This window comes from Pinus tabuliformis, chromosome 6, assembly GCF_031772625.1.
Source record: "Pinus tabuliformis cultivar Carrire ecotype Pingquan chromosome 6, CPIR1, whole genome shotgun sequence".
Taxonomy (NCBI): Eukaryota; Viridiplantae; Streptophyta; class Pinopsida; order Pinales; family Pinaceae; genus Pinus; species Pinus tabuliformis.
Genome location: NC_142292.1, coordinates 862434112 through 862459794, shown reverse-complemented (window position 1 = coordinate 862459794; position 25683 = coordinate 862434112). Strand labels below are relative to the sequence as shown.

The 25683-nt window shown below is 41.5% G+C and overlaps 1 protein-coding gene across 5 annotated transcripts in view; it reads right to left on the bottom strand.

Annotated features, from left to right (window-relative positions):
• LOC149261612 (golgin) overlaps positions 1-25683 on the bottom strand; it is a 484201-nt gene that overhangs the window by 198829 nt on the left and 259689 nt on the right. For 4 of the 5 annotated variants that reach the window (XM_089422473.1, XM_089422467.1, XM_089422469.1 and 1 more), the window contains 2 exons: positions 15224-15285; positions 15044-15143 (listed from right to left, as the gene is read on the bottom strand). The exons of the other annotated variant lie outside the window; for it this stretch is intronic. In XM_089422473.1, the coding sequence (XP_089278599.1) occupies positions 15044-15143; positions 15224-15285 (162 nt within the window). The remainder of the gene's footprint in view (positions 1-15043; positions 15144-15223; positions 15286-25683) is intronic. 5 annotated transcript variants of the gene reach the window in all.

Genomic DNA, 25683 nt, shown 5'->3' with positions numbered 1-25683 from the left:
CTCAGATAGATCCGGGACCATCACTGACACACGTAGAAAATCTGAGAAGTACTGCTCTGGGTTGCCTGTTTGGCGTAGTTGTGTCAGCTCTCTGAAAGAAGCCTCTAGATCCCTCTGATCAAATCGCTCCACCACCCTTCGGGTGAAGTCCTCATAGGAAACTATCTGGGCATGCCCCAAAGTGGTCAGACCGTGAAACCACCAATCATGGGCTTCCCCCTCCAAGTGCAGCACTGCCATCTTAATGGCTTCCTACTCCGTCATCTAGTTGAGTTGAAAGTATGTGTCCATCTTTTCAACCCAAGCCCTGGCTGTGCACTTGGCAGTGCCATCAAAGGTAGGGAAATACATCCTCCCTATAGTTCTCTGCAACTCATAGTTTTGGGTCCCTTGTCCTCCATACCCCTTGTTCTTCTCACTCTGCTTGAGCTTGCAGTAATCTCTGAAGGAGAGGGCTTCTTTGAAGTCTTCGTCCATAGTCTGCCACTCTCTGAAGTAATCCCCCATCTGAGAAGTGTCTTCCTCCCTTGCTGGCACGAAAGAAGGTAGTGTAGCCCAAGTCGGCACACCAACTGAAGGGCGTTGCACTGCTGGTGAGGGGTGATTGAAAGGTTAGGAGGCTCTAGAAGTTTCTCCACATAGAAACCCTTTAGGCATGGCCCTGTCTCTGTTTTGTGACTTGATCTCCTCCAACATGTGTTTCTACCCCTTGGCCAAGTCACTCAAGGCCCTCAGGAGGCTGTCGAAAGTCATCTCTTCCGTACTCCTGGGCTCTGTCATTTCTTCCTCTCCAGCGACTGCTTTCCCTCTTTCCTTCGTATCTGGCGTAATTTCTAACTCCCTTTCTCTGCTCATGTACCTCTGCATAGGATAGGTGATGTTCTGCTAGTCCCCTTCTCTTAGGAAACAAACCCCACAACTGAGCCAAGAACTAGGCTCTGATACCACTATAATGATCCTAAATAGGAAATACAAGTGATAACAACAAATATTCTATACAGCAACATACAGAAACGAAATGTTCAGCAGACACCCATATAAAAACTGTAAATGGAGAACTTCTGAACCCTTTTATTAATTTTCTGCAAGATAATACAATAGATGATGGAATGGTGCACCTGGGCTTGTCTCAATGGACAAGCAGGACCAAACCCAGGTAGGAAAAGGGTTGAGCTGAAGGCTACCCAATGGTTGCACCACTTTGCACTGTGTTGCCTAGAAAATTGTTTCTCTGCTAAAGTTCGAATGGCTGGAATGGATAGTAAAACCACCAAGAAAATTATATCCTTTTAACCCGGACTCCTTGGCCAAAACTCAGAAAAACCCAGAAGGGATTTTAGCTGGTTTTGAATTTGGTTTTTCGACCCCCTTGGAGCCTCACCTCAACTATGGCTGCCAAATTCGACTTGCTAGAAACTGGTTACAAATCCACCTGCAAACTCCTCCAAAATGTTGGGTTTACCCTTGCTATCCAACTCCTAACTCCCCGAATGAACTCTTGGCCTGACCCAGCTGCTCTCCAAGCACCACGAAACTCTGTTGTGTGGCCTTTGCATTGTCTCTCAGCCCAGAAATACGAATTGTTGGAATGTTGGCTTAGCAGGCTGAAAGCTCCAACGAAAATGCCTATCCAACGCTATTACCTCAGCTCCCTCATCTCTCAACAAGCTGTGTGATCCCTACTGGTCTCAAACTCCCTCTACGTGATTCCTGGCTGCCCAGAAATATGCACTCCCTTCCTCTACATTGTTGTTGATGTGTGTCATTGCCCCAAAACTCCTAAAAACTCCTTTAGAACAACCTCCCTAGGGCGGGCACGGATGGTCCCCCGAAGTAAAGGTCGAATCTCCCATGTGAGAGACTTCTGGCTAAACTGCTGGTAGACTCACTAAACAGCAGAGTTAACAATTGTGTGTTTGTTTGCAAATGTCAAAGATAGTTGAAAATGAGAGTTGATCCTCCTTTATCACCTTGGGTCCCCTTACCCTCATGTGGGCCCCTCCATCCACCCATTCGATTCCCTCCAAGCTCATCGAATGCCCAAGTTCGAATTTCTCATGTGGGTGGCCCCCACATTCCACTAGCTGTAAAATAAAGTCGAATTCCCCTATAGTTCCTAAGTCTAACTGTGGGGTCCTCCTCCTAAGCCAAAAATGGTGCCAAAAATGTGTAGTTGTACCCTATGATTAATGTATTTGAGAAGGGACATGACAGTAGGACATTGAAACAACTTTGAAGGCAACACTTAGAACACAGTTGAAGATTTTTGTAAAGGTAACTTATTAGCAGACAATTATTCTTGAAGGATTGGGTGGAGGATTGAATGTCCTTGGTGCCTTTGCTTTTGAAGCAATAAAGCATTACCTTACAGTGAAGTCTTAAAGAAGAACTTACAACAGTCTTAAGAGAGCCTTATTTGAAATAGCTTGTTTGGAGTAGACCTTGGAAAATAACCTTGAAACAACTTTGGAGCATTTTGAAGCAATCTTGTGATTTGTTGAGCTTGGACGTGTTTGGACCTAATTTTGGACCAGCTCTCTAGGAGGGCATTGGATTAGTCACTTTAAGCAAGTTCTAGAGATAATTCTTTGTAGCACATCGAAGCATAGGGTTGGAACCCGAGAGGATTGGAATCCTCAAGAGGACCAGGGTGGAGCCTAAACCAGTTGAGAGGGTTGGAGCCTAGAGGATTGGAGTCCTCAACAACAACAAGTTGGTGCTTGGAAAAGTACAGGTTGGAGCCTGGTGGATTGAAAGATTAGTGTCTACATCTAGGGTTGTGTTAGGATATTCCGACACATAGGAAATAGTTAAGTACAACTTGGTCTAGTATAGAGTTAGGTATAGAGTTAGGTAAAGTGTGTTTCTTTACCTTGTACATTTTGTAACTTACAATCCCACGGTCACGATATGTAGTGATCCGACGGTTCATTCTCTCCTCGGTATTACCGACACTTGATCCGTGGCTTAACACCCGATTGGTCCATGATTTCTATTTAAAGCGCATGGAGGGTCATTTGTAGGGTAATCCGTCTATGAGAGAAGCATATGTAATTTTTCATTCTTTTATTAATAAATTGCCTAAAGTGGCCGCGTTGGCTCAGGTCGTGGACTGTTTCCCTCTTTGAGGGTTTTAACCACGTCAAAATACTGGTGTATTGATCTGTGATCTGTTTGTGAGCGGTGTCCTTTGGTGTTCTGTCTGAGGAACTTACCCTGTAAATTCCTACAAGTTGGAGCCCTAAACATTGTTGATTTGGGGTAGCATCGAATGTACTCTAGCCACGAAAATTGGTGGAGAGGCTAAAGCACATGAAATCTCCAAGACCCATAAATGGTTTGGGCAGAATCTAATCAATTTGGGAGATATTAAAATAATTAATATTTTTAATGGAGTTTTTAAGTCTAAACTTAGGAAAAATAAAATATTAATGGGTATTAATATAAAACTGGGTTAGAATGGTCCAAAGTCATGGATCAAGCCAAATCTAATCTTAGCCGTTGATTAGAGATCTAATCTCAGTCGTTGATGGACCAACGAGAAAAGTATAAGAGGAGGCTTGAGGGTCAGTTGGAGAACACACCGAGAGAGATCAAGAACTCAATTTTCTGGGGCAGGGTTTGCTGAGGAAATTGAGTGAGTGATTAGAGTTGCAGCTGAGGGGCAGTGAATACACAGCAGAGAGGCAAAGTTAGTACCAAGAGGATTAGTGCAGAATCGGGAGAAGGATGCAGAGCAAGCTAGAGGGCACACAGAGGCAGCCAGGAGTTGCGCAGAGCTAGAGAGGGTCAGCATGTGAGACGAAGAGGGTCCAGGGGCTGACGCAAAGGCTCCAGAAGCTGACGCAAAGCCCAGAGAGGTTGATGCTAGGCCAGAGAGGCTGACACAGGACCTAGAGACAGCGCTGGGAGCATTTCATGGGACAGACTAAGAGCTGGATAGCCGGATAGGGTGACATAGAGCAACAAAAGCTACCAGAGTGACACAGAGCAGCGAAAGCTACAATTGTTGCTATGGGTTCGTTCATCCGGTGTTTTATCCGGAATATCTGTCTCCGACTGAGAGATACTACTGCCGAGGGCATTTTCTGTTGGGTGAGCCATTTCTAGCACCCAGGTTGTATTATGAAACTGCATAATAATAAAACCCTCTGAATAGTTGCACCAATTTTCCTGCATTGGGTTTTTCCGGGGACAATAGCCCAAAAAAAACAGTGTCACTTGTGTGCGTGTTTACTTTTAGTTGATGATCTGTATGCGTTGATACTGTACTTGTATTTATTTTCAGTATTTACATGGTAAATAACTTGTTAAGTAGTTGAACAAGTAAGAAGAAATAAATCAGATAGTACGAGAAGAATTTCTAAGGGGTTAAACTTTAGAAATTCCAACAAACATTATTATACTGAATTTATTGTAAAGAAGAGGATTAGAGTCCTCATTATTTCTGATTAATAAAATTGTTCTCTATATTGTTCATTGTGCGTGTTGTTTATAAGTGATCTAAAATTGGTAAAGTAACAATTGTAAAAGAAATATTGATTCAACCCCCCCCCCCCCCCTCAGTATTTCCAACATGTATTACTACTCAAGACTTCAAGAGATGAGAGCATGTTGTGTATGATATAAGCAATTATTACCCACTTCAGGCGGGGTAGTTCATCGCCCACCAGGGGTTGGGACGTGCATGGGTTTCTTAATGATATGGGGGCACTCATGGGGCCCTCAGAACCAGGGAAATGGCCATAATGATAAGGGGTAGAGCTCATGCTCAATGTTTGCCTAAGTTGCATGAAACATTGCCCAAGGGTCTATTTCCGGCCAGAAACGAAACAGAAACGAGTTTCCAGGTTGTACGGCGGAGTTTCCAGTTAACACTTTTTTATTTTTTTTATTTTTTCACTTCTAATTTTTTATTGGGCGACTATCTTCTGGATGCTTCTAGATGCCTCTTTCAAGTTATAAAAAAAGATACTTTTTTTGAGGGTGGCAGCCTAATGTTCAAGCCTATGGCCCTAGTGTTAATATGCAGTTCATGATAATGTTTCATTTATCTTTCATTTTCATCATTTTACTTAAATTTTTAGCATTACCATGAAATGGCTCGAGATGTTTGAGAGTGGTTTCACCCTAATTGGATTTCAGATGGAGAAAGTAGAATTTTAGATCTCCCTCAAAATCTAGGAGACTTATCTGTTTTTCAAGATTTTAGGATTGGGGAGATTGCAATGTTTCCATTGGATTTTGTCATGTACTAGGGTGTGGAAAACTTGTATTTAATCAAGAGAGCCAAGCCCTCCATGCAGGGGAGACTCTCAATAATCAAGAGCACCTAGGGTACTAGGGTATGGAACTTGTATTTAATCAAGAGCACTAAGGTCGTTCGACTATGTAGGAGGAGACTCTCAATCAAGGACGAGACAATAAATTTGAAATTTCTCGTTGCTGATTTTAGATATTGCTATTTTCATTATGTGATCATTCATGAGTAAATGCGATGTAAATTTGGAGACTTATAGTTTATGCATTGGCAATTGACAATTTAATCATAATGTAATAAATTAAAATGTATCATGTATGCTTTATGATTGCATATATTTCTTAAATGTCCTAATATATATATATATATATAGATATATATATATATTGCGTTTCCACGTTTCCAAAATTATGGGGGGGGGGCACGTTTCGTACCTGTTCCCATTTCGGAAACTCGTACTCGTTTCCCCATATCGTGCAACTTAGGCTTTTGCCCACGTGCTATTTAATTGTCTTAGCGGTCTATTTTGTTTTTAATATTCTATTATTTTGTTTCTTGCTTGTGGCCATGATATGCTTTTAATATTCTTTTCGCTGAATCAACCTCTAGGGCAACATTTCCAGACCCGACCCAAACATGTGGACAAGGAGAGGGTTATATCAATGCCTTGTGGACCCAAAGAGGGAAGATGATGAAATAGGTCTTATAATCTGCAAAGGGGAGTGAAAAATGTGAAATGGGAAAACAAGACTACGCTACCAAAATCAGGGTTTCCCAAGTAGTGCCCTTTCTAAAGCTATAAGCCAATAGCAGAGATCCCACAAGACTAGGACTGAGGATTAACCCCCCATTTAATGTGAAGGAACAAAACTATAGCCAAAACCCTTCCTGCTTCCATCCTTCTTCCAAGTCACCCAATAATCCATGCCCAAAGTGCCCAAGGAAAAACAAGCATAAGCACCTCATTGCACAATGAAAAAAATAGCTATAGGATTAGATTGTCTACCTTCATACATATGCTCTTGACAGATGGGCGAGGGGAAATATGACTATCTCAAGGAGTAGAGATCAAGTGGCACAATACATCGGATACACTAATGACTGTCAGGGGCCACTGGCTGCCAGTTGAAGACACATCTAAGAGAAATTGGTGGGTAACAGTTGTTGATTTGGGGTATCATTGGATGTGCTCTAGCTGCAAAATTTGGCGGAGATGTTGGGGCACATCAAATCTCCAATACCCAGAAAGGGTTTGGGCAGATTCTAAACAGATCAGGAAATTAAAATAATTAATATTTTTAATGGAGTCCCTAAGTCTAAACTTAGGGAAAATAAAATATTAATGTGTATGAATATGAATCTGTGTTAGAGTGGTCCAAAAGACATGGATCAAGCTAGATCTAATCTTAACTATTGATTAGGGACTTAATCTCGGTCGTTGAGATGTCAACAGGAAAAGTATAAGAGGAGGCTTGAGGGTAACCTGGAGAGCACACCAGAGTGATCAGTGATTCTATTCTCTAGAGCGGGGTTTGGTAAGAGAGATAGAATTAGTGATCGGGAGATGCAGCTGAAGGGCATTTGAGTATAGAGAGACAGAGGCAGAGATAGTGCCGAGAGAGCAGCAGTAGCCAAGGTGAGTGACGCAGAGCTAGCCAGGGCTCACGCAGAGGCACCCGGGGGTTGCATAGAGCCTCAGAGAGGCCAGCGTTGCTGACACAAAGGGCCAGAAGGCTGATGCAGGGCCTCCCAGGGCTAACACAGACCCATCTAGAGTGACGCAAGGCCAGCATGAGGCAGAGAGGGGCTGACATAGTCCAGAGATAGGCCGATGCTGTGGTTTCTAGGGCAGATTTGTGCTGAGTAGCTGCCGGAAGGATTATCCGAGGTTTCAGCTAGAAGATTTGTCAGAAACAAAGAGGTATTACTGCCAAGGAAATTTTCTGTTGAGTAGGCCAGTTTTGGCACCCAAATTGTACTCTGATATTTCTTAATAAGAAAACCCTCAGAGAGTTGCACCGGTTTTCCCACATTAGGTTTTTCCAAGGACATTAGTCCAAAAATAATGGTGTCATATGGTGTGTTTGTTTTTGTTCCTTTTAGTCGCTGATCTGTAATATGTTGAGCATGCACTAGTGTTTATTTTCAGTATTTACATCGTCAATAACTTGTTAAGGAAAATAACAAGTAGGTAGGAATAAATCAGATAAAGTGCATGGAGGGTTCCTAACTAAGTAAACTTAGAAACATCAACATGGTATCAGAGCGTGATTGTAAATCACAAGAGGACTAAAGGACATTAGCCGAGCGAAGCAATAACAACAGAAAATAGTTGTCCTGAGGTGACAGAAGTTGTTTCTAGCAGAGCAGCAATAAGTAAGGAAAGTGTGAGCCGGGAAGAGGCAGCGTAGAGGCTAAAGAAGGCAAAAGAAGCCTTGCGCAAAGCCACGCAGTAACTGGGAGGGCTAACACAGTTCGCTGAGGAGGCAGGGTTGCTAGTGTCGAGATTGCGTAGAGCCTAGGAACTCTCACCTTCAAGTTGTTGGGGTTTAAAAGGTTGCGAGAATATTGCAAAGTAGAGTTGGTGAGGTACTATAGTCAGAACAGTACCTGACAGAGCAAGGCCAGAGGAGCTTCTACCAAGGGTTTCTAGCTGAGGAACCCGGATCAGTGGTGGGATTGCACAAGTCGATCAGAGTAGGGGGCATCTCGACAGCGGCAGAAGGATTTCCAAGAGGGAAATTAGGACTCAGAGGGAGTCCAGAAGAGAACTTCCAAACGGGAAGTAGAGACTCAGAGGAGTTGAATAGAGAACTTCCAGGAGGGAAGTAGAGGAGCATCATGGCACTACACGGAGTAAGAGACCAGGATAAACTAGACGGAGCATCGAACTTCGCAGTTTGGAAGGCCAGTATCTTATCTGTACTTGACAGGAATCGTGTCAAAAACTTCGCCTTGAAGGTAATAGCTATCCCACTCAACCCCAATGATAATGACAAGTACGAAGACGCAATGGCGAGGGCCAAGAGTATTATCCTTGATGGGGTTAAAGATCATGTAGTACCACATATAGCCAAGAAGGAAACAACCTTTGAGATGTGGGAGGCTTGTTAATTTGGGGTAGCATCGGATGTGCTCTAGCCACAAAATTTGGTAGAGGTTGGGGCACATAAGATCTCCAATACCCATAAAGGGTTTGGGCAGATTCTAAACAGTTAAGGAGATATTAAAATAATTAATATTTTTAAAGGAGTCCCTAAACTTAAACTTAGGGAAAATAAAATATTAATGGGAATTAATATGAAACTGTGTTAAAATGGTCCAAAAGACATGGATCAAACCAGATCTAATCTTAAACATTGATTAGGGACTTAATCTTGACCGTTGATATGTCAACAAGAAAAGTATAAGAGGAGGCGTGAAGGTCACTTGGAGAAAACACCAGAGTGATCAGTCATTCTATTCTCTAGAGAAGGGTTTGCTAAGAGAGAGAATTAGTGATCGGTAGATGTAGGTGAGGGGCATTTGAGTACAGAGACACAAAGAGGCAGAGATAATGTTGGGAGAGCAGCGCAGTAGCCGGGGAGAGTGTCGCAGAGCCAGACAGGGCTCACACAGGGCCACACAGAGGCAGCCAGGAGCTACGCAGAGCCTCAAAAACTTCAACATGGTATCAGAGTGTGATTGCGGATCACAGGAGGACTAAGGACATCAGCCGAGCAGAGCGATAGTAGCAGAAAACAGTTGTCCCGAGGTGACAGAAGATGTTTCGAGCAGAGCAGCAACAAGGGAAGGGTGACGCAGTGCCTGCGTCATCAAAGGTGAGCTGAGAAGAGGCAGCGCAGAGGCTAAGGAAGGCAAAGGGAGCCTCACGCAGTAGCTGGAAGGGCTGACGCAGTTGACTAAGGTCGGGTTGCTGGTGTCGGGATTACGTAGAGCCTAGGAGCTCTCACCTTCAGGTTGTTGGGGTTTATAAGGCTGTGGGAATATTACAGAGTGGAGCTCATAAGGTATTGTAGTCAGAATAGTACCTGATAGAGCAAGGCCAAGCGGAGTTGCTACCGAGGGTTTCTAGCCGAAGAACCCGGATCAGTGGTGCGGTTGCACAAGACGATCAGATTAGGAGGCATCTCGACAGCTGCAGAAGGATTTCCAGGAGGGAAATCAGGACTCAGAGGGAGTCCAGAAAAGAACTTCCAAACGGGAACTAGAGACTCAGAGGATTCGAACAAAGAACTTCCAGGAAGGAAGTAGAGGAGCGTCATGGCACTACACAGAGTAAGAGACCAAGATTGATTGGAAAAACGTCGAACTTCGCAGTATGGAAGGCCAAAATCTTATTCGTACTTGACACAAATCGTGTCAAGATCTTCGCCTTGAAGGTAATAGCTATCCCAGTCAACCCCAATGATAAGGACAAGTAGGAGGAGGCAATGGCAAGGGCCAAGAACATCATCCTTGACAGGGTCAAGGATCATGTAGTACCACACATAGCCGAGAAGGAAACGGCATTTGAGATGTGGGAGGCTCTCAAGAAATTGTACCAGCATACTTCTGTGTAGAGAAAAATGCATCTTGAGAATCAGTTGAGGTCGTATTAGATGAAGAAGAGAGAACCAATTGACACCTTCCTCAGAGGACTAAATGAGATCCGAAATCAGTTGACTGCTATAGAAGCGACATCAGATCAGAAGTTGATGGTAAAGATAACACTGAATGTTGTCTCAGAAGAATGGGAGGTATTTGTCCAGAGTATACTCGGCAGAGGGACTCTCCCACCTTAGGACGAGATGTGGGCAACTCTTCGCTAAGAAGATATCAGACGGCAGTTGAAGATAGGTAGATGCAGCTTGGGGATCAAAGTCAAGCAGGAGGAAGATGTTGCCCTAGCATCTGAGGGAAAGCAAGAAAAGCAGAAAAAGAAAGATCACTCCAAGATCAAGTGCTTCCACTGTGGAGATCTGGGTCATTATGCAACCTAGTGTCCATGGAAGAAGAGTAAGGGAGTCTTCCGAGAGTAAGGCAGCGCCAGCACAGGTAGAGAAAGAAGTTTTGACAAACGATGATTGTGCCATGAGTGCACCCGCACCACTTGAGCAGAAGTGGGGAAACATCGAGCTGTAGTTAGGCGGACTACAAGCGATGAGGGGTAGGATCCTCAAAGTACCCAACCTCTTGGATTAGACCTTGCTAAGGGAGCCTCGAAGAGGAGTAGCATGACTGGCTCAGTCAGGTAGAGACGGGTGTGGATGGAGTGGCAAAGAGAGCTACAGTGCAGGAGCCCTGAGACAGCACGAGGCTCGCAGGCTACAGCAGTGCGAGAGGCATAGGAGTGTTGCACTAAGTGTAGGATGGCACAGAGAGGTGTGCAACGGTGTGAGATGCAGGGAGTTGTTGCAGCAGCGTAGAGGTCAGAGAGGGAGCACTTGTCAGTGGCAAACAGAGCTTCAGCATCAATGGGTGTCTCTAGCCCAATAGGGAGATCAAATTGGGAGATCAATGACTTACTTCTCAGTAACTGAGTTGCAGTGCAGCAGTGGGTCGCACGATTCAACATGATGAGAGGAGGTGTAGTGCAGATGTAGTGCTGGGAGAAAGGACCAGCAGCAGCACGGATGTAGAGGGAGTTGTCGTACAGATGCAGTAGTGGCAGTGGCAAAACCATGGGCAGCAGTATAGGATGCAGCAGTGCAGAGGATGTTGGGCAGGAAGGCCTAGCATCAGCATAGGTACCGATGCCGGATGATCAGAGTAATACTCAGTGAGGAGTATTGCTAGAGCACAGTCCTTGCTAAGAGGGAGTGTTGATTTGGGGTAGCATCGGATGTGCTCTAGCCACGAAATTTGGTAGAGAGGTTGGGGCAAATAAGATCTCCAAAACCCAGAAAGAGTTTGGGCAGATTCTAAACAGATCAGGAGATATTAAAATAATTAATATTTTTAATGGAGTCCCTAAATCTAAACTTAGGGAAAATAAAATATTAATGTGTATTAATATGAATCTGTGTTAGAATGGTCCGAAAGACATGGATCAAGCCAGATCTAATCTTAGCCATTGATTATGGACTTAATCTCGGTCGTTGATATGTCAACAAGAAAAGTATAAGAGGAGGCTTGAGGGTCACTTAGAGAGCACACCAAAGTGATCAGTCATTCTATTCTCTAGAGCGAGGTTTGCTAAGAGAGATAAGTGATCAAGAGATGCAACTGAGGGGCATTTGAGCACAGAGAGACAGAGAGGCAGAGATAGTGCCGGGGGAGTAGTGCAGTAGCCAAGGAGAATGACGTAGAAGTGCCGGGAGAGCAGTGCAGTAGCCAAGGAGAATGACGCAGAGCCAGACTGGGCTCACACAGGGCCATGCAGAGGCATCTCGGAGCTGCGCAGAGCCTCGAAGAGGCCAGCATTGCTGACGTAGAGGGCCAGAGGGCTGACGCAGGGCCTCCGAGGGTTGACGCAGACCTATCTGGGGTGACGCAGGGCCAACATGAGGCATAGAGGGGCTGACGCAGTCCAAAGAGAGGTTGATCCTAGGGTTTCTGGGGCAAATTTGTGCTGAGTAGCTACCAGAAGGATTATCCGGGGATTCAACCAGGAGATTTGTTAGAAACTCAGAGGTATTACTGCCAAGGAAATTCTCTGTCGTGTAGACCAGTTTCGGCACCTAGATTGTACTCTAATATTGCTTAATAAGAAAACCCTCAGATAGCTGCACCGGTTTTCCCACATTGGGTTTTTCCGAGAACATTAGTCCAAAAATAATGGTGTCATATGGTGTGATTGTTTATGTTTCCTTTAGTTGTTGATCTGTAATATGTTGAGCATGCACTAGTGTTTATTTTCAGTATTTACATTGTCAATAACTTGTTAAGTAAAATAACAAGTAGGTAGAAATAAATCAGATAAAGTGCATGGAGGGTTTCTAAGTAAGTAAATTTAGAAACTTCAACAAGGCTCTCAAGAAGTTGTACCAGCATACTTCTGTGCAGAGAAGAATGTTGCTTGAGAATTAGTTGAGGTCGTATCAAATGAAGAAGGGAGAACAGATTGACACCTTCCTCGGAGGACTGAATGAGATCCGAGATTAGTTGACTACTATAGAGGCGACACCGGATCAGGAGTTGATGGTGAGGACAGCCCTGAATGCTATCTTAGAAGACTATGAAGCATTTGTCCAGAGAATCCTGGGCAGAGGGACTCTCCCACCTTGGGATGAGATGTGGGTAGCTCTTCGCCGAGAAGAGATCAAACAGCAGTCAAAGACAGGTAGCAGCAGCAAAGGGATCAAAGTCAAGCAAAAGGAAGAAGATATGGCCCTAGCATCTGAGGGAAAGCAGGAGAAGCGTAAGAAGAAAGATCTCTCCGTGATCAAGTGCTTCCACTGTGGGGAGCTGGGTCATTATGCAACCCAGTGTCCAAGGAAGAAGAGTAAGGGAGAGTCTTTCGAGACTAAGTGTCAGCACGAGCAAAGACGGAAGTTTTGACAGATGATGACTGTGCCATGAGTGCACACGCACCACCTAAGAAGAAGTGAGGAGACATCGAGTTGTAGTCAGGTGGACTATAGGTGATGAGGAGCAGGATCCTCGAGGTACCCAGCCTCTTGGATTAGACCTTGCTACAGGAGCCCCGAAGAGGAGTAGCAAGACTGGCTGATGTGGGTTGATATGGATGCAGATGAAGCGGCAGAGAGAGCTACAGTGCAGGAGTCCCGAGACAGCGCGAGGCTATCAGGGTGCAGCAGTGCGAGAGGCATAGGCGTGTTGCACCAGTGCAAGACGACACAGAGAGGTGTGCGACAGTGCAAGATGTAGCGTGTTGTTGCAGCAGCGCAGAGGTCAGAGAGGGAGCGCTTGTCAGCGGCAAAGGGAGCTTCAACATCAGTGGGTGTCTTTAGCCCAACAGGGAGGTCAGATTGGTAGATCAGTTACTTACTTCTCAGTAACTGAGTTGTAGTGCAGCAGTGGGTAGCACGATGCAGCATGATGAGAGGAGGTGCAGTGCCGAGAGAAAGGACCAGTAGCAGCATAGATGCAGAGGGAGCTATCGTATAGATGCAGCAGTAACAGTGGCAAAACCATGGGCAGCAGTACAGGATACAGCAGTGCAAAGGATGGTGGGCAACAGGCCCAGCATCAGCACAGGGACCGATGCCGAATGATCAGAGTAATACTCAGTGAGGAGTATTGCGAGAGCACAGTTCTCGCTAAGAGGGAGTGTTGATTTGAGGTAGCATAGATGTGCTCTAGCCAAGAAATTTGGTGGAGAGGTTAGGGCACATGAGATCTCCAATACCTAGAAAGGGTATGGGCAGATTCTAAACAGATTAAGCGATATTAAAATAATTAATATTTTTAACAGAGTCCCTAAGTCTAAACTTAGGGAAAATAAAATATTAATGTGTATTAATATGAATCTGTGTTAGAATGGTCCAAAAGACATGGATCAAGCCAGATCTAATCTTAGTCGTTGATTAGGGACTTAATCTTGGCCGTTGATATGTCAACAGGAAAAGTATAACAGGAGGCTTGAGGGTCACTTGGAGAGCACACCAAAGTGATCAGTCATTCTATTCTCTAGAGCGGGGTTTGCTAAGAGAGATAGAATTAGTGATCTGGAGATGCAACTGAGGGGCATTTGAGTACAGAGAGATAGAGAGGCAGAGATAGTGCCGAGAGAGCAGCGCAGTAGCTAAGGAGAGTGACGCAGAGCTAGCCAGGGCTCACGCAGGGCCACGCAAAGGTAGCCGGGAGTTGCGCAAAACCTCAAAGAGGCCAGCGTTGTTGACGCAGAGGGCTAGAGGGCTGACGCAAGGCCTCCCAGGGCTGACGCAAACCAATCCGGGGTGACGCAGGGCCAGCATGAACAATAGAGGGGCTGACGCAGTCCAGAGAGAGGCCGACGTTAGGGTTTCTAGGGCAGATTTGTGTTGAGTAGCTGCTGGAAGGACTATCCAAGGTTTCAGCGAAAAGATTTGTCAAAAATAGAGAGGTATTACTGTAAAGGAAATATTGGGTAGGCTAGTTTTGGCACCCAGATTGTACTCTTAGAGTGCTTAATAAGAAAACCCTCAGATAGCTGCACTGGTTTTCCCACATTAGGTTTTTCCAGGGACATTAGTCCAAAAATAATGGCGACATATGGTGTGTTTGTTTCTGTTCCTTTTAGTTGTTGATCTGTAATATGTTGAGCATGCACTAGTGTTTATTTTCAGTGTTTACATTGTAAATAACTTGTTAAGGAAAATAACTAGGTAGGAATAAAATTTAAATCAAATAAAGTGCATGGAAGGTTTCTAACTAAGTAAACTTAGAAACTTCAACAACAGTATGTATATGGAAGTTTTAAGGCCATAGTAAACAATGATGAATGAAAATATGTTTCCCGCTTTTCCAATGAAAATTATTATCATACGTCAATTTTTTAGCACAACAAACTGCCCCACGTGAATGATCTATGTCATTGCCTTCCTACTACGGAACCACACTTCCAACAACTTATGCAATATTACAATTAATTTTCATGTTCAAAACCTTGTGCATGTTTGATTTCAACAAAACAAAGATTCATTTAATTTGATACAATGAAATTGAATTAAAAATATTAGAATTTTTCACACAATACTATTACATAATTATCATCAACCAGCAAATACATAATTCTAAGTGTAAAATGCAACAACATAAATTATGTTAAAAAATTTAATGAATTATTTCAAGGAAACATGCAAACAGTGAACCTGGAATATAGGGGACCTTTAAAAATCTTGCAAGAATGAAACTAACCCCTGCTAAAAGTTCATACAAAAGGAGATGTGGTTCCAATGCTTCTATGCAAGCCTCCATGCATGTTTTTTTATCAAAGATGTCGTCTCCACCGCTTAGACTGAAAAAGCATTGAGGATATGTAACATATGCAATTTAAAATCTGACTCTATAGTAAAATCAAGCATGTTTTATACTCACACTAGTTGCAAAGGTACAGGTATATTCAAAAGTTGCAGTAGCATTTCAAACATGAGATCATCCTGTGAAGTTAAAAAGAAAAGAAAAAATGAGTTAAAATAGTTATAAAGTCATCATGATAATAGTCACAAATGGGCAATGGAACATTTACACAAAGATACTATCCAGCCACAACTGTCGCACTAAAATAAGTAATTTTCATGTTGCTAATATAGAATTCAAATAATTTATGATAAAAATGAAAAGAGAGGAGAGAAGACACATAATTTCTGTAACATAGGTAAGGGTACCCTCAAGCTAGGTATTGCAAAATGGAGATGTTGTCACACAGATTGTCACGACAACGCTCAGACCGGGGGCTGTCACCCTGATCCCCGATCTCTCTGTTTAAGCCTGTCTCCCGCGGCTAAGGGGGGTAGACCCTATGGGACAATGGATGACCAACTGTGGACCAGTTGGGTTGAGAAACACGGGGGGAAACAAGCAATTAACTGATTTTATTAAGTTAATGGATCAGTGTCTTATGGAGTTAATGATTAAATGATTATTTATTAGATGTTGCAGAAGATATGAACTTTGTAAAACAATCATTTATCATCAAACCCAAGCAATGCAAGATATCCAGTAAATTCACAATGCTTTAACGATGATCCAGCAATTAAACTTCAAGAAAAATTAAATGCTTTAAATGATCATAAAATTTAAATGTTGATCAGTTACCACTTTCACATAGCTAACTTTAACTAAACATTTAAGTGCATTTAGCTATAGAGAAATGGAACATAAATACTGCAAAAGTCGCCAAAAATGAAATTTTTAATTTTTTGTTAAGCCTTCTCAAAATATTTTAATTTTTAAATATTTTTTTATGATTCTAAGCTAAAAAATCAAAATAGAACAAAATTGAAATCCTAAATTAAAATCTGATCTAAAACCATAAAATAATTTTTTGTATTTTTTTTAATAAAATTTTAAATCTAAAATTTAAACAAAACTAAAATCCTAACTAAAGTCTAACAAAAAAAAAAAGAAGGAACTTTTTATCTTTTATGAATTTTTTTATTTTTTATTTGATTTTTGATATATAAAAAAAATAAAACTAAACTAAACTATAGAAAAAATAAAATCAAATCTAAATTAAAATCTAAAACTTAAACTTTTATGTGAAACAAAAAATTAAAATTTTTATTTTTTGAAACAAAAATTTAAAATTTTTATTTTTTGAAACATGACTAAAAGGGAAACGTATCTAAACTAAAACAAAAATCTAAAACTAGACTCAGAATCTAATTTAATTTATGAATTGATTGATTTATTTATTTTTTTAAAGAAAACAAAACTAAAATTTATATATATATATATATATATATATATAATTCTAAAAAAGAAACTAAAGTCCTAAACGAAACTGAAAAATTAAAAACATTAAAAGTTAAGCTAAAATAGAACCAATCAAAACCCTTTTTATTTTTAAAACTTTTTTTTTCTTTTTTCTTATGAATATAAAATTCTAAATTTGAAACTGGAATAAAAATAAAATCAAATACAACTAAATTAAATCTAACTATAAACCAAAAATTAAAATTCCTTTACAAAAAAACTAAATTGAAATAAAATCAAAACATGACTAAGATATGATTCTAAATCTAAACCTTAAAGAAAATTAAAAAAAAAAAAGAATTGAACAAAAAAAACACTTAAAACTAAATCATAAAATGCAGCCCACAATAAATTGAAACTCTTAAAATTTTATTTGCTGCGTATACAGGTCTGCCGCTGAAGAAAAGTCGATGGAAGGAGGAATGTACGCAGGTAAGGAGACAGCAAAGGCTTGCAGGTGAAGGAGCTGCGTGGAGTGAGGAGCTGATAGGCAGCGTGGGAGCTGGCTGCAGGTTTGCTGCAGGCTTGACAGAGCTGGACGGAATGGCAAGGGAAGAGCTGCGTGGAGGAATAAGGCCGCAATTTTTTTTTTTTTTTAAGTTGAATGGCAACGATGAGAGGTAGGGATTCAATGCTTGTCGACAGCGTGGAGAAGGCAGCGTGACAATGGAAGGGCAGTGGATTGACTGCAGTAGCTTGGAGAGATTTGGAAAGGAGGCAGCGTAGAAGATTTTTGCAAGTTGGAAAGTGGAGGAACAGCAATGAGGAACAGTTGAGGATGCCAGAGGGAAATGCGTAGGGACTAAGAGGAGATGGCAACGCAAAGTGCTGAAGATTGAGGGTTTATTGCAGGTGAAAAGGAACGCAGAGCTAGAATGGAGGGTAATGGCCAGCGTGAGGAGAGACTTTCGACGGCAAGCAGAGAAGAGTAGCTGCGTGGATGAGCAGTTGTCTGTGTGGTGGCTGAGGATGCATGGAAAGAGGGAAATGGCAGAGGTATGGCAGCGGAAAAAAACTGTGATCCCTTAAAAAAATTTCAAAATTTTTCTGCAACAGTAAAACCCCAGGCAGCAGTGAAAAATGAAAACGCAGTTTGCAAACCCGTAGTCCAGAAACCTGATCAAAATTTTAAATCTTTCCTGCTCCAAATTGCCTGATGGAAACCCTGAAAATTTCTCAAAGCCTGTACCTGCAACCTACAATGGAAAAAACAGAAAACCCAAAAATAATGTGTAGGAAACAAAACTGAAAACCCTAAATCAGCTAAATAATTACAGTGATTACAGCTTAGAGGCTCTTAAATAGCCAGATTCGTCAATATGCCACAGAAGTATTTTCAGAATTTTAAGTTTAATGTGATATGCTTCAGAAAACCCTGCATGCATTCATAAAAAAAAATTCAAATGATAAGCCCAAGATTAAAACTAGCTGGGCTCTTCAGAAAACACAATCCGGGAGTTGGCTGGTTCAGCCGAGAACTTCCCCTAATGCCCGATAAACTCAAAACTAAGATTTCCTGCACAACTTAAAATCAACCATTAACATAGAGGGAAAAACGATAGTGGAATCCAGATCAAATGGAGATACCTGCCATTATATTTCAGAATCTAAACTATCATTCAAACCCTAGAGATCAGACAGGATACCTGTGTCTGAATCAATCTTCATTTAGCTATTATCGATGACTGAAAATAAAATTATGCAGAAAAATAAAAGATCTTACAGCATTCCCAGAAGAGTAACACCAGCAAGATTCTTAACCCCAAAGTCTTTCTTTATTGCACAAAAAATGACTACAAGAGAGCTTTCTTTAGCACTAGACTCTTAGATCCAATTTCCTTTCAAATGACCCCTAGCACCCTATTTAAAGGAAAATTTCCCAACAGCTAGTTCAAGTGATCCATGTCAAACTAATCCCGGTCGTCGATGAAGATCAAGATTTCTTTAATCTCATCCATCGAATTTTCGAATGCATTTTAATATATTAAACAATTAAAATTCTGCATTTATTTACTCAAAAATTTGACTTATTATTATTTTATTATTTTATTTTATAAATTCTTATTTATTTTTTAATTTATTTTATAAATTTTATTTTACTCTATTTTTTTATTTTTTTTAAATTTATTATTATTATTATTATTATTTATTTTTTAGTTATTTTTTTAATTTTATTTTTTTATTATTTATATCTTAAATTTTTTATATTTTTATTTTTGGATCCTCGAACTTAGCCTTCGGAAAAATCACCTAGGACCTAGGACTTAGGACTTAGGACCTATAAGGGGATTAAAACATTTTCTAACCCTCAAGACACTTTACATCATGACTTTTACAATTTTACATCTCAAGGAGGAAAACCCATTTGACATAGACCCTCATAGACCACCCAGTTCTGCAACCAAATATAATCTAGCAGATCAACGCACTAGGATTCCCCTAAGATTCTAATGACAAAATTCATTCTAGCTTTGGGGTTAGGTTGAAGGAAAACTCTGCCAATCATGGATCGGTGAGACAAAAAACCTTCCGGAACGTAGATTATCACTAGAAAATTAGGTCCACCTAGGCAATTTACATACATGACTAAGATCTGCTCAGATTATTTACAATTTACACATGCAAACTGGGTTTACAACATAACATGATCAAGTCGACGATGACTGTCAAATGGCACGGACACGTCGATCAAGCGCTATCCCTTTTGCGAAGAAAAGGGGGTGTACTGCTATGGGTGGTTGACACGTAGCGGTCAACAGGAGACATCCTTGTCACAAATTTGCTCAAACGGGCTGAACAAATCTGTGGGGATATATATCAAGGGATACCTTTACTCAATTGCAAGACATGCCCCAATCCATTCAGGAGATCCCAAGGAGGGCAACCATTGCCATCGCCTTAAAGTGAGAAAAGAAAAAACATCAAAACAGAAACAACAAAGTTTGTCACTTATTGTAGCATAACCAACATGTAATCAAGGCACAAATACGCCACAAATAACTAGTCAAGAGTGCAACATATAGTCATTTGTCCTAGGAACTTGTAATTTATAACTCACATCAATTGCATCCACTGCCAAATCAAGCACACATAACTTGTCAATCATTTCACATGTATACATAAACTACCATTGAAAAATGTGATATCCCCAACTAAATAAATTTTGCTAACAATAATCCATTTTTGCAATTTTGACATTAGAGGTGAATTTTGGTGACTTGGATAACTTGGGAAAAGTGGGTGAGTAGACCCCACTTTTATTTTGGAGGCAAGGAAGGCCATGCACATTAAGAAAAAGGGAAAATTGAAATGATAGTGGAATGTGGGGGCCACCAAGAAGGCCATTTGAACCACTAAGGAAGGAGGTTGAATTAGTGGAGAGTGGGGACCACCAGGGGACGTTAAAGGGTTGGAATACTAAAGGCAACAAAGGGAGGATTTTAGGGCATCTATGTCTATCTAATTTCAGAAAATCGAAATCTCTTTGTAATGTTTATTTTTCTAGTGTCCCTTATGACATGGTTAGGATGAACTTTCAGAGTTGGAGGCAGACAAGTCACAGGTGCAAGTTGGTGTCATCAATGGGCCTAGGGCCTTTTGGAGGGGTTTTGAGGAGTTTCTATGAGGTTTAATGGCATTTGATTGGTATATACCATCATTCGCACAGTTTGTCTTTTGTTCCGATACATTCCGACATCTTTCAAAAAACATAGTTATTATTGGACTTGACTCAATTAATTACGCTTAAGATAGCATTCGGGAGGAATACTTGACAAAACACCGTAGTGTAATAGCTCATTGAAACCGGAACAAGAATATCTACAGGATGGGATGGTTAGACGTGAGTTTTAGCAACCTGAGGAGACATGGTGGCCAATTTACCCTTTTCCCGCATTAAAAATAATATTTTAAAGAGGGAAAAGTGCTCCATGATTAAAATAATAATAAAAAAGGAGTCCATCAAATCTATAAAAGAGGAGGAGGAGGCCATTGGAGGATCTCTCGGATTTGATATTACTTCTTGTATGAGAGGTTGAGGACCCGGTTCCCTAATTCATTCGTAGCCCAAGGACGGAAACCCTTGGGTGATTCAATGAGATTGGGCGAGCACCCATCTCCCCTTGGTGAATTCATTCTGAATTCACAGGAGAGCTTTGTAGTGACATTTCAGTTCAGATTCAAAGGGCCAGCAAAGTATTGGAGCAGATTCTTGAGGACATTTTTCCTCTCAACTATTTTGTTGTATCAACATGTAAACCTAAGTTTCTTATTATAATAAAAGTTGGGATTTCTCTCATTGTATTATTGAATTGCATGCATCCTATTTGTTATATTTTACATGGCAATCTTTTGTTAAGTAAATGGTAATTTTTATGGAGAAAAATTTTGGTTAAGATAGATTTCGGCAAAAATTAACAAAATATACCATTTGGCACATTACAGTGGCATTAGAACTGGTGTTCTTGCCATCCTGAGGGTTTGCTAGTAATAATTGTTGGATCGCACCATCATTAGAAGATCAAGTTGTATCATCATGTGGTGCATTGAGGACAGAATTATTTGCTCAACAAGACAGAGTTCTCTTTAATAGCTACATCCCTTATTATTTAGCCAGATCTTGTGCGGAGGACGAATTTATTAAAGATATAGGTCGATTGGTTGTGCGTGAATTGCCAAAGACATATAGGGGATAATCAGATGATTCTTAACGGTTGTAAGGAGATTATGTGCCAAGCGTATTAATCCGCTCTTCGGGTGAATATTTGAACTCGAACAACGATTTGCGCAAAGAAACCTACATTCTCTGAGGCTAAGGTCGCTGGGATGAATCTACTTATAGTGTGCTCAAATTGGTCGTAAGGAGAATGGCGGACCAAAGCACTGACATAGCTATAAGAGGAACGAGAATGCCATGTTGACACCAAGCTACTCACGTGGATCACCCGGTCCCCACTGAAGTAGTCAGTTGGATGCAGGACCATTTGACGAGAAGAAATACGTCGTGGTGGCTGGTACTGGTCAAGAGTTGAAGCATCGTTGCTAACTGCATGGAAAGGAGCCATAAAAGACAGTGAGCAATTTGTGGCACATTATTGTGATTCGGAGCTGAATTCTCACATTAGTAGCTCTGAGTCAGCAGGTCAAAGTTCATTACAAGGAAATTTGAATGGAGCCATCAAGGAATTTGAGAGGGGTCGAAAATAATTGTTGACATGCCGCCATCGAAAGTCTCTGCTGGTCAAACCAAATGCCAAATGGCCACAATTGGAGCCGCAAATTTTAGCGGAGAGTACGCTCCTGTGGGAATTCAAACTGATCGATTCTTGTCTAAGCAAGGCGTCAAGAGTGTGTGTACATCTCCTGCATAATGCCTATGACAAGGATTCAATGTCCAAGAATGGTGCGATTTGGGAGAAGCACGTGATCTGAGACAGAGTATGTTGACAATGCAACAAGATATTGGATTGTGATAGAAGTGCAACAAAGAGCGCGACTATAGAATTGATATCGATTGTCAACACAAGGATTAAAGCGTGCAGATCCGAGGACAAAGTCATGGTTGCATTATCTATTAATTGAGTTGTGGGGATCGATTCCTCACTTCGTCAAGCGCTGAGTACACTAATTTTTGTGACCCGATACACCTTGAGAACCAGGAACAACATTCTTGTATTAATCAGTTGACAAGCAACTAAGTTACCTGTGCGTAGGCGCTGAGTTAAGTTTAAAATTATTCGGCAATGAATTTTTTTTATATAGCCACAATCCTAGAGCACGACTTGGCATTGCGTCTCAGTTTTGGAAAGCTAGGGCATCGATCATGTGTATAATGTATATGCATAGTAGAATGTGATTGGACCTAAAGCAAACAAGATGGATTCAGAGATTAGAAGAACATGGAACTTGGTGTTGTTATGATTGCTTGAGCGAACAAAAGGGGTACGTTATTCCAAGCAATATGTGGCAAGCTCCATTCCATTGGAATCATTACCCTGTAGCAAGCTCCAGCGCATTGGAATCCATTAGTGCACAGATTAATCACAGCGGATGTCAAATTGAATGTGATGGTCACCTGAAGATCGCATCCGCTAACGTAAGCCAAATAAAATTTGGAGCATTGCCCTCAGAAGTTGACCAATTACGCATGATCAAAGGTCAAGTACGTTTGGCACCGCATTACTAGACAGAGCCATTGTCAACTCATTTGCTTCCAAAACTCTTCAACTACCAGGTTCTAATTGCTCTCATCTGCTCACTATTTGTTCATATTTCAAATTGAGGAAAATACTGTTTATGTTGGTGCTATTTCCATATTGTCAAACATCAGCGATATGTCAATTTCTGAGTCTAATATGAAGTAGTGCAAGTTATTTTCAAAGTCTGTTGGGTAATGTTGTGCACTTAATAAATTGATATGGAAACAAATTCTCTCCAAAACAACCTCAAACACACTCAGAAAACTCAATGAATTCCTAAGTTGGTATGTATCGGAATTTTACAATGGCATCCTCAAGAAGCTTGGTCAACAAAACTTCAAACCTTCTAGCAGCAGTACCACTTCAGAGCAGACAGAGGCAAAACAAATAGCAAACCTTTCTCGAGAGGGGTCGATGCCATTCTTCAGAGAGAACAACCAAAGGATGTGCAGAAGGGGCAAGAAATAAGACACAAAATCATGGTGAAAATCCTTTTCAAACTTGATGCACTCCTTTCTAAAGTAAACTAGTCAGAGGGGAAGAAGTTGATGTCAACTTTGAAACCCGCCATGCTAGCTTTAATACAACCTAAGCTCCTGGAGTACCCTTGTGAAGGGGTCACACTTCCAGTTGCCACTTGTCTTACTAGCATCATGATGTTGACCACTCCTATAGTTCCTTACAATATTAAATAATGATGTTATGAGGAGACTCTTCGAGCTGATGGTAGAAATCTTGCGAGACTTGGATAACTCCAAGGGTCCTACATTGGGAAAGAAGCTTCAAGTTTTGGAAATTATGGCCATGACTAAGACTTATGAAGTCATGTTCGATCTCAAGTGTGATGATCTTATCCTGTAAATGTTCCAGTGCTTCTTCAGTATCAGGAAACATCATCCTGACACAGTCATAGCCATTGTTTTTAAAAACGGCCAGCTCGGAACCAACTCGGCCGAGTTGGTCCGAGACAAGCCTCCAAAAATCGACCCGGCCTAGGAAATGGTTCGGTCAGCCGGGTTAATACCGAGCTGGCCGAGTTGTCTAACTACTCGGCCGGCTAGACCAAGTCCGTATTAACCCGGCCAGGTTACGTACAGCGGCCCAACAACCAAAAAACCAACAATTTTTTTTTAATTGTTTAGTGTGGGGGACTCCAAAGCACTTTAGTTTTTGTTTAGTTGGTCTTTGGGGTCCATTCCCCTCTCCTAAACCCTATTTAACTCACCCAACCCCTCTCATTTCCTCATAGCCATCTCATATATTTGAGTGAGAATTTCAATGAGAGTTTGTGAGGAGTTGTTCAGGAGCAGCAGTGAGGAGTCTTGGGCAAGCATTGTAGCTGGACTGAGGAGCTTCTTGGGCAGCCATTTGGAGCAGCATTGAGGAGTTGGTTTCTTGGAGCAAGCTTGAGGAGGTAGTTTGTGCCTGGAGGTATTTTTTTTCACTTGTAGAAATCTGTTTTTGCGTATTAAATTTTATATGCAAATGTAGAAATCCTAAAGAGTGTTTTTTGTGAAAAAAATGAACATTGAATCAATGTTTTTTTTTGTTTTCATTTTCAAATTGTTTGCTTTCATTTCCATGTCAAAAAATGGCACCTAGAGTGAAAGATGTTGCTTGGGCATATGTTGAAATGGTTGATAGTCAAATGCATTGCAAATTTTGCCATAGGAGAATTAAGGAAGGTCCTAGGGGCATTAATAGGCTGAAACAACACTTGGCGGGGATTAGAGGCCAAATTACTCCATGTACCTCACGCAAAATTGGGGAGATTACGAAGGATTTGTTAGCCAGCTTTGAGAAGTTTAAAAAAGATAAGGCTAGGCAAAAAGAGTTAGAGGTTGAAATTGGGAGGAAGAGGAATATACAAAAAATGATGGCTACCAACCCCCATTTTGATTTTGAGGGTTCTTCCACTACTGCATCTGAACGACAGCTCCCTCTGCATCTGTGCTACTGCTAGTCCTTCCTCCCAGCACTGCATCTACATTGCATCTCCTCTCATCATGCTGCATCGTGTTGCCCACTGTTGCACTGCAACTTAGTTACTAAGAAGTAAGAAACTGATCTCCCAGCTGAAGCTCCCTCTGTCGCTAACAAGTGCTCCCTCTCTGACCTCTGCGCTGCTGCAACAACTCCCTGCATCTCGCACCATTGCACACCTCTTTGTGCCTTCCTGCACTGGTGCAACACTCCTGTGCCTCTCGAACTGTTGCAGCCTGCTAGCTCTGCGCTATCTCTAGACTCCTGCATTGTAGCTCTCTCTGCTCCTCTATCCGCATCTGTCTCTACCCACATCAACCAGTCCTACTACTCCTCCTCGGGGCTCCCGTAGCAAGGTCTAATCCAATAGGCTGGCTACCTCAAGGATCCTACCCCTTATCGCCTGTAGTCCGCCTAACTACAATTCGATGTCTCCCCACTTCCGCTCAAGTGGTGCGTGTGCACTCATGGCATAGTCATCGTCTGTCAAAACTTCTGTTATGAAACCAGCTCAAGAAAAGATAGAAAAGATAGATCAACGCCTTAGAATTCAGCCTCTTCGAGGGGGCAACCTCCTTTACATTACATAAATGAACAATTCTTGAATAATACAAATGACAAAACCTCCGTTCTATATATAGGAGTCTAAGGAGTCACAATATAATCCAGCTGACCTAACAATAATAATATAAAGCCACAAAAATAATAATAGAGGGATTCTATGGGGCACAGAAATAACAATATGGGGGTAATAGGGGCACAACAATATAAATAAGGGGTATAACTACAATAGTAATGGGGTAATCACTAGTATTATAGGGACCCAACATGCCCCTCTCCTTCAAAAAAGTGTTGTCCTCAACGCTTGAGTAGTTCTGGATACTTCTGCATAAAATTCTC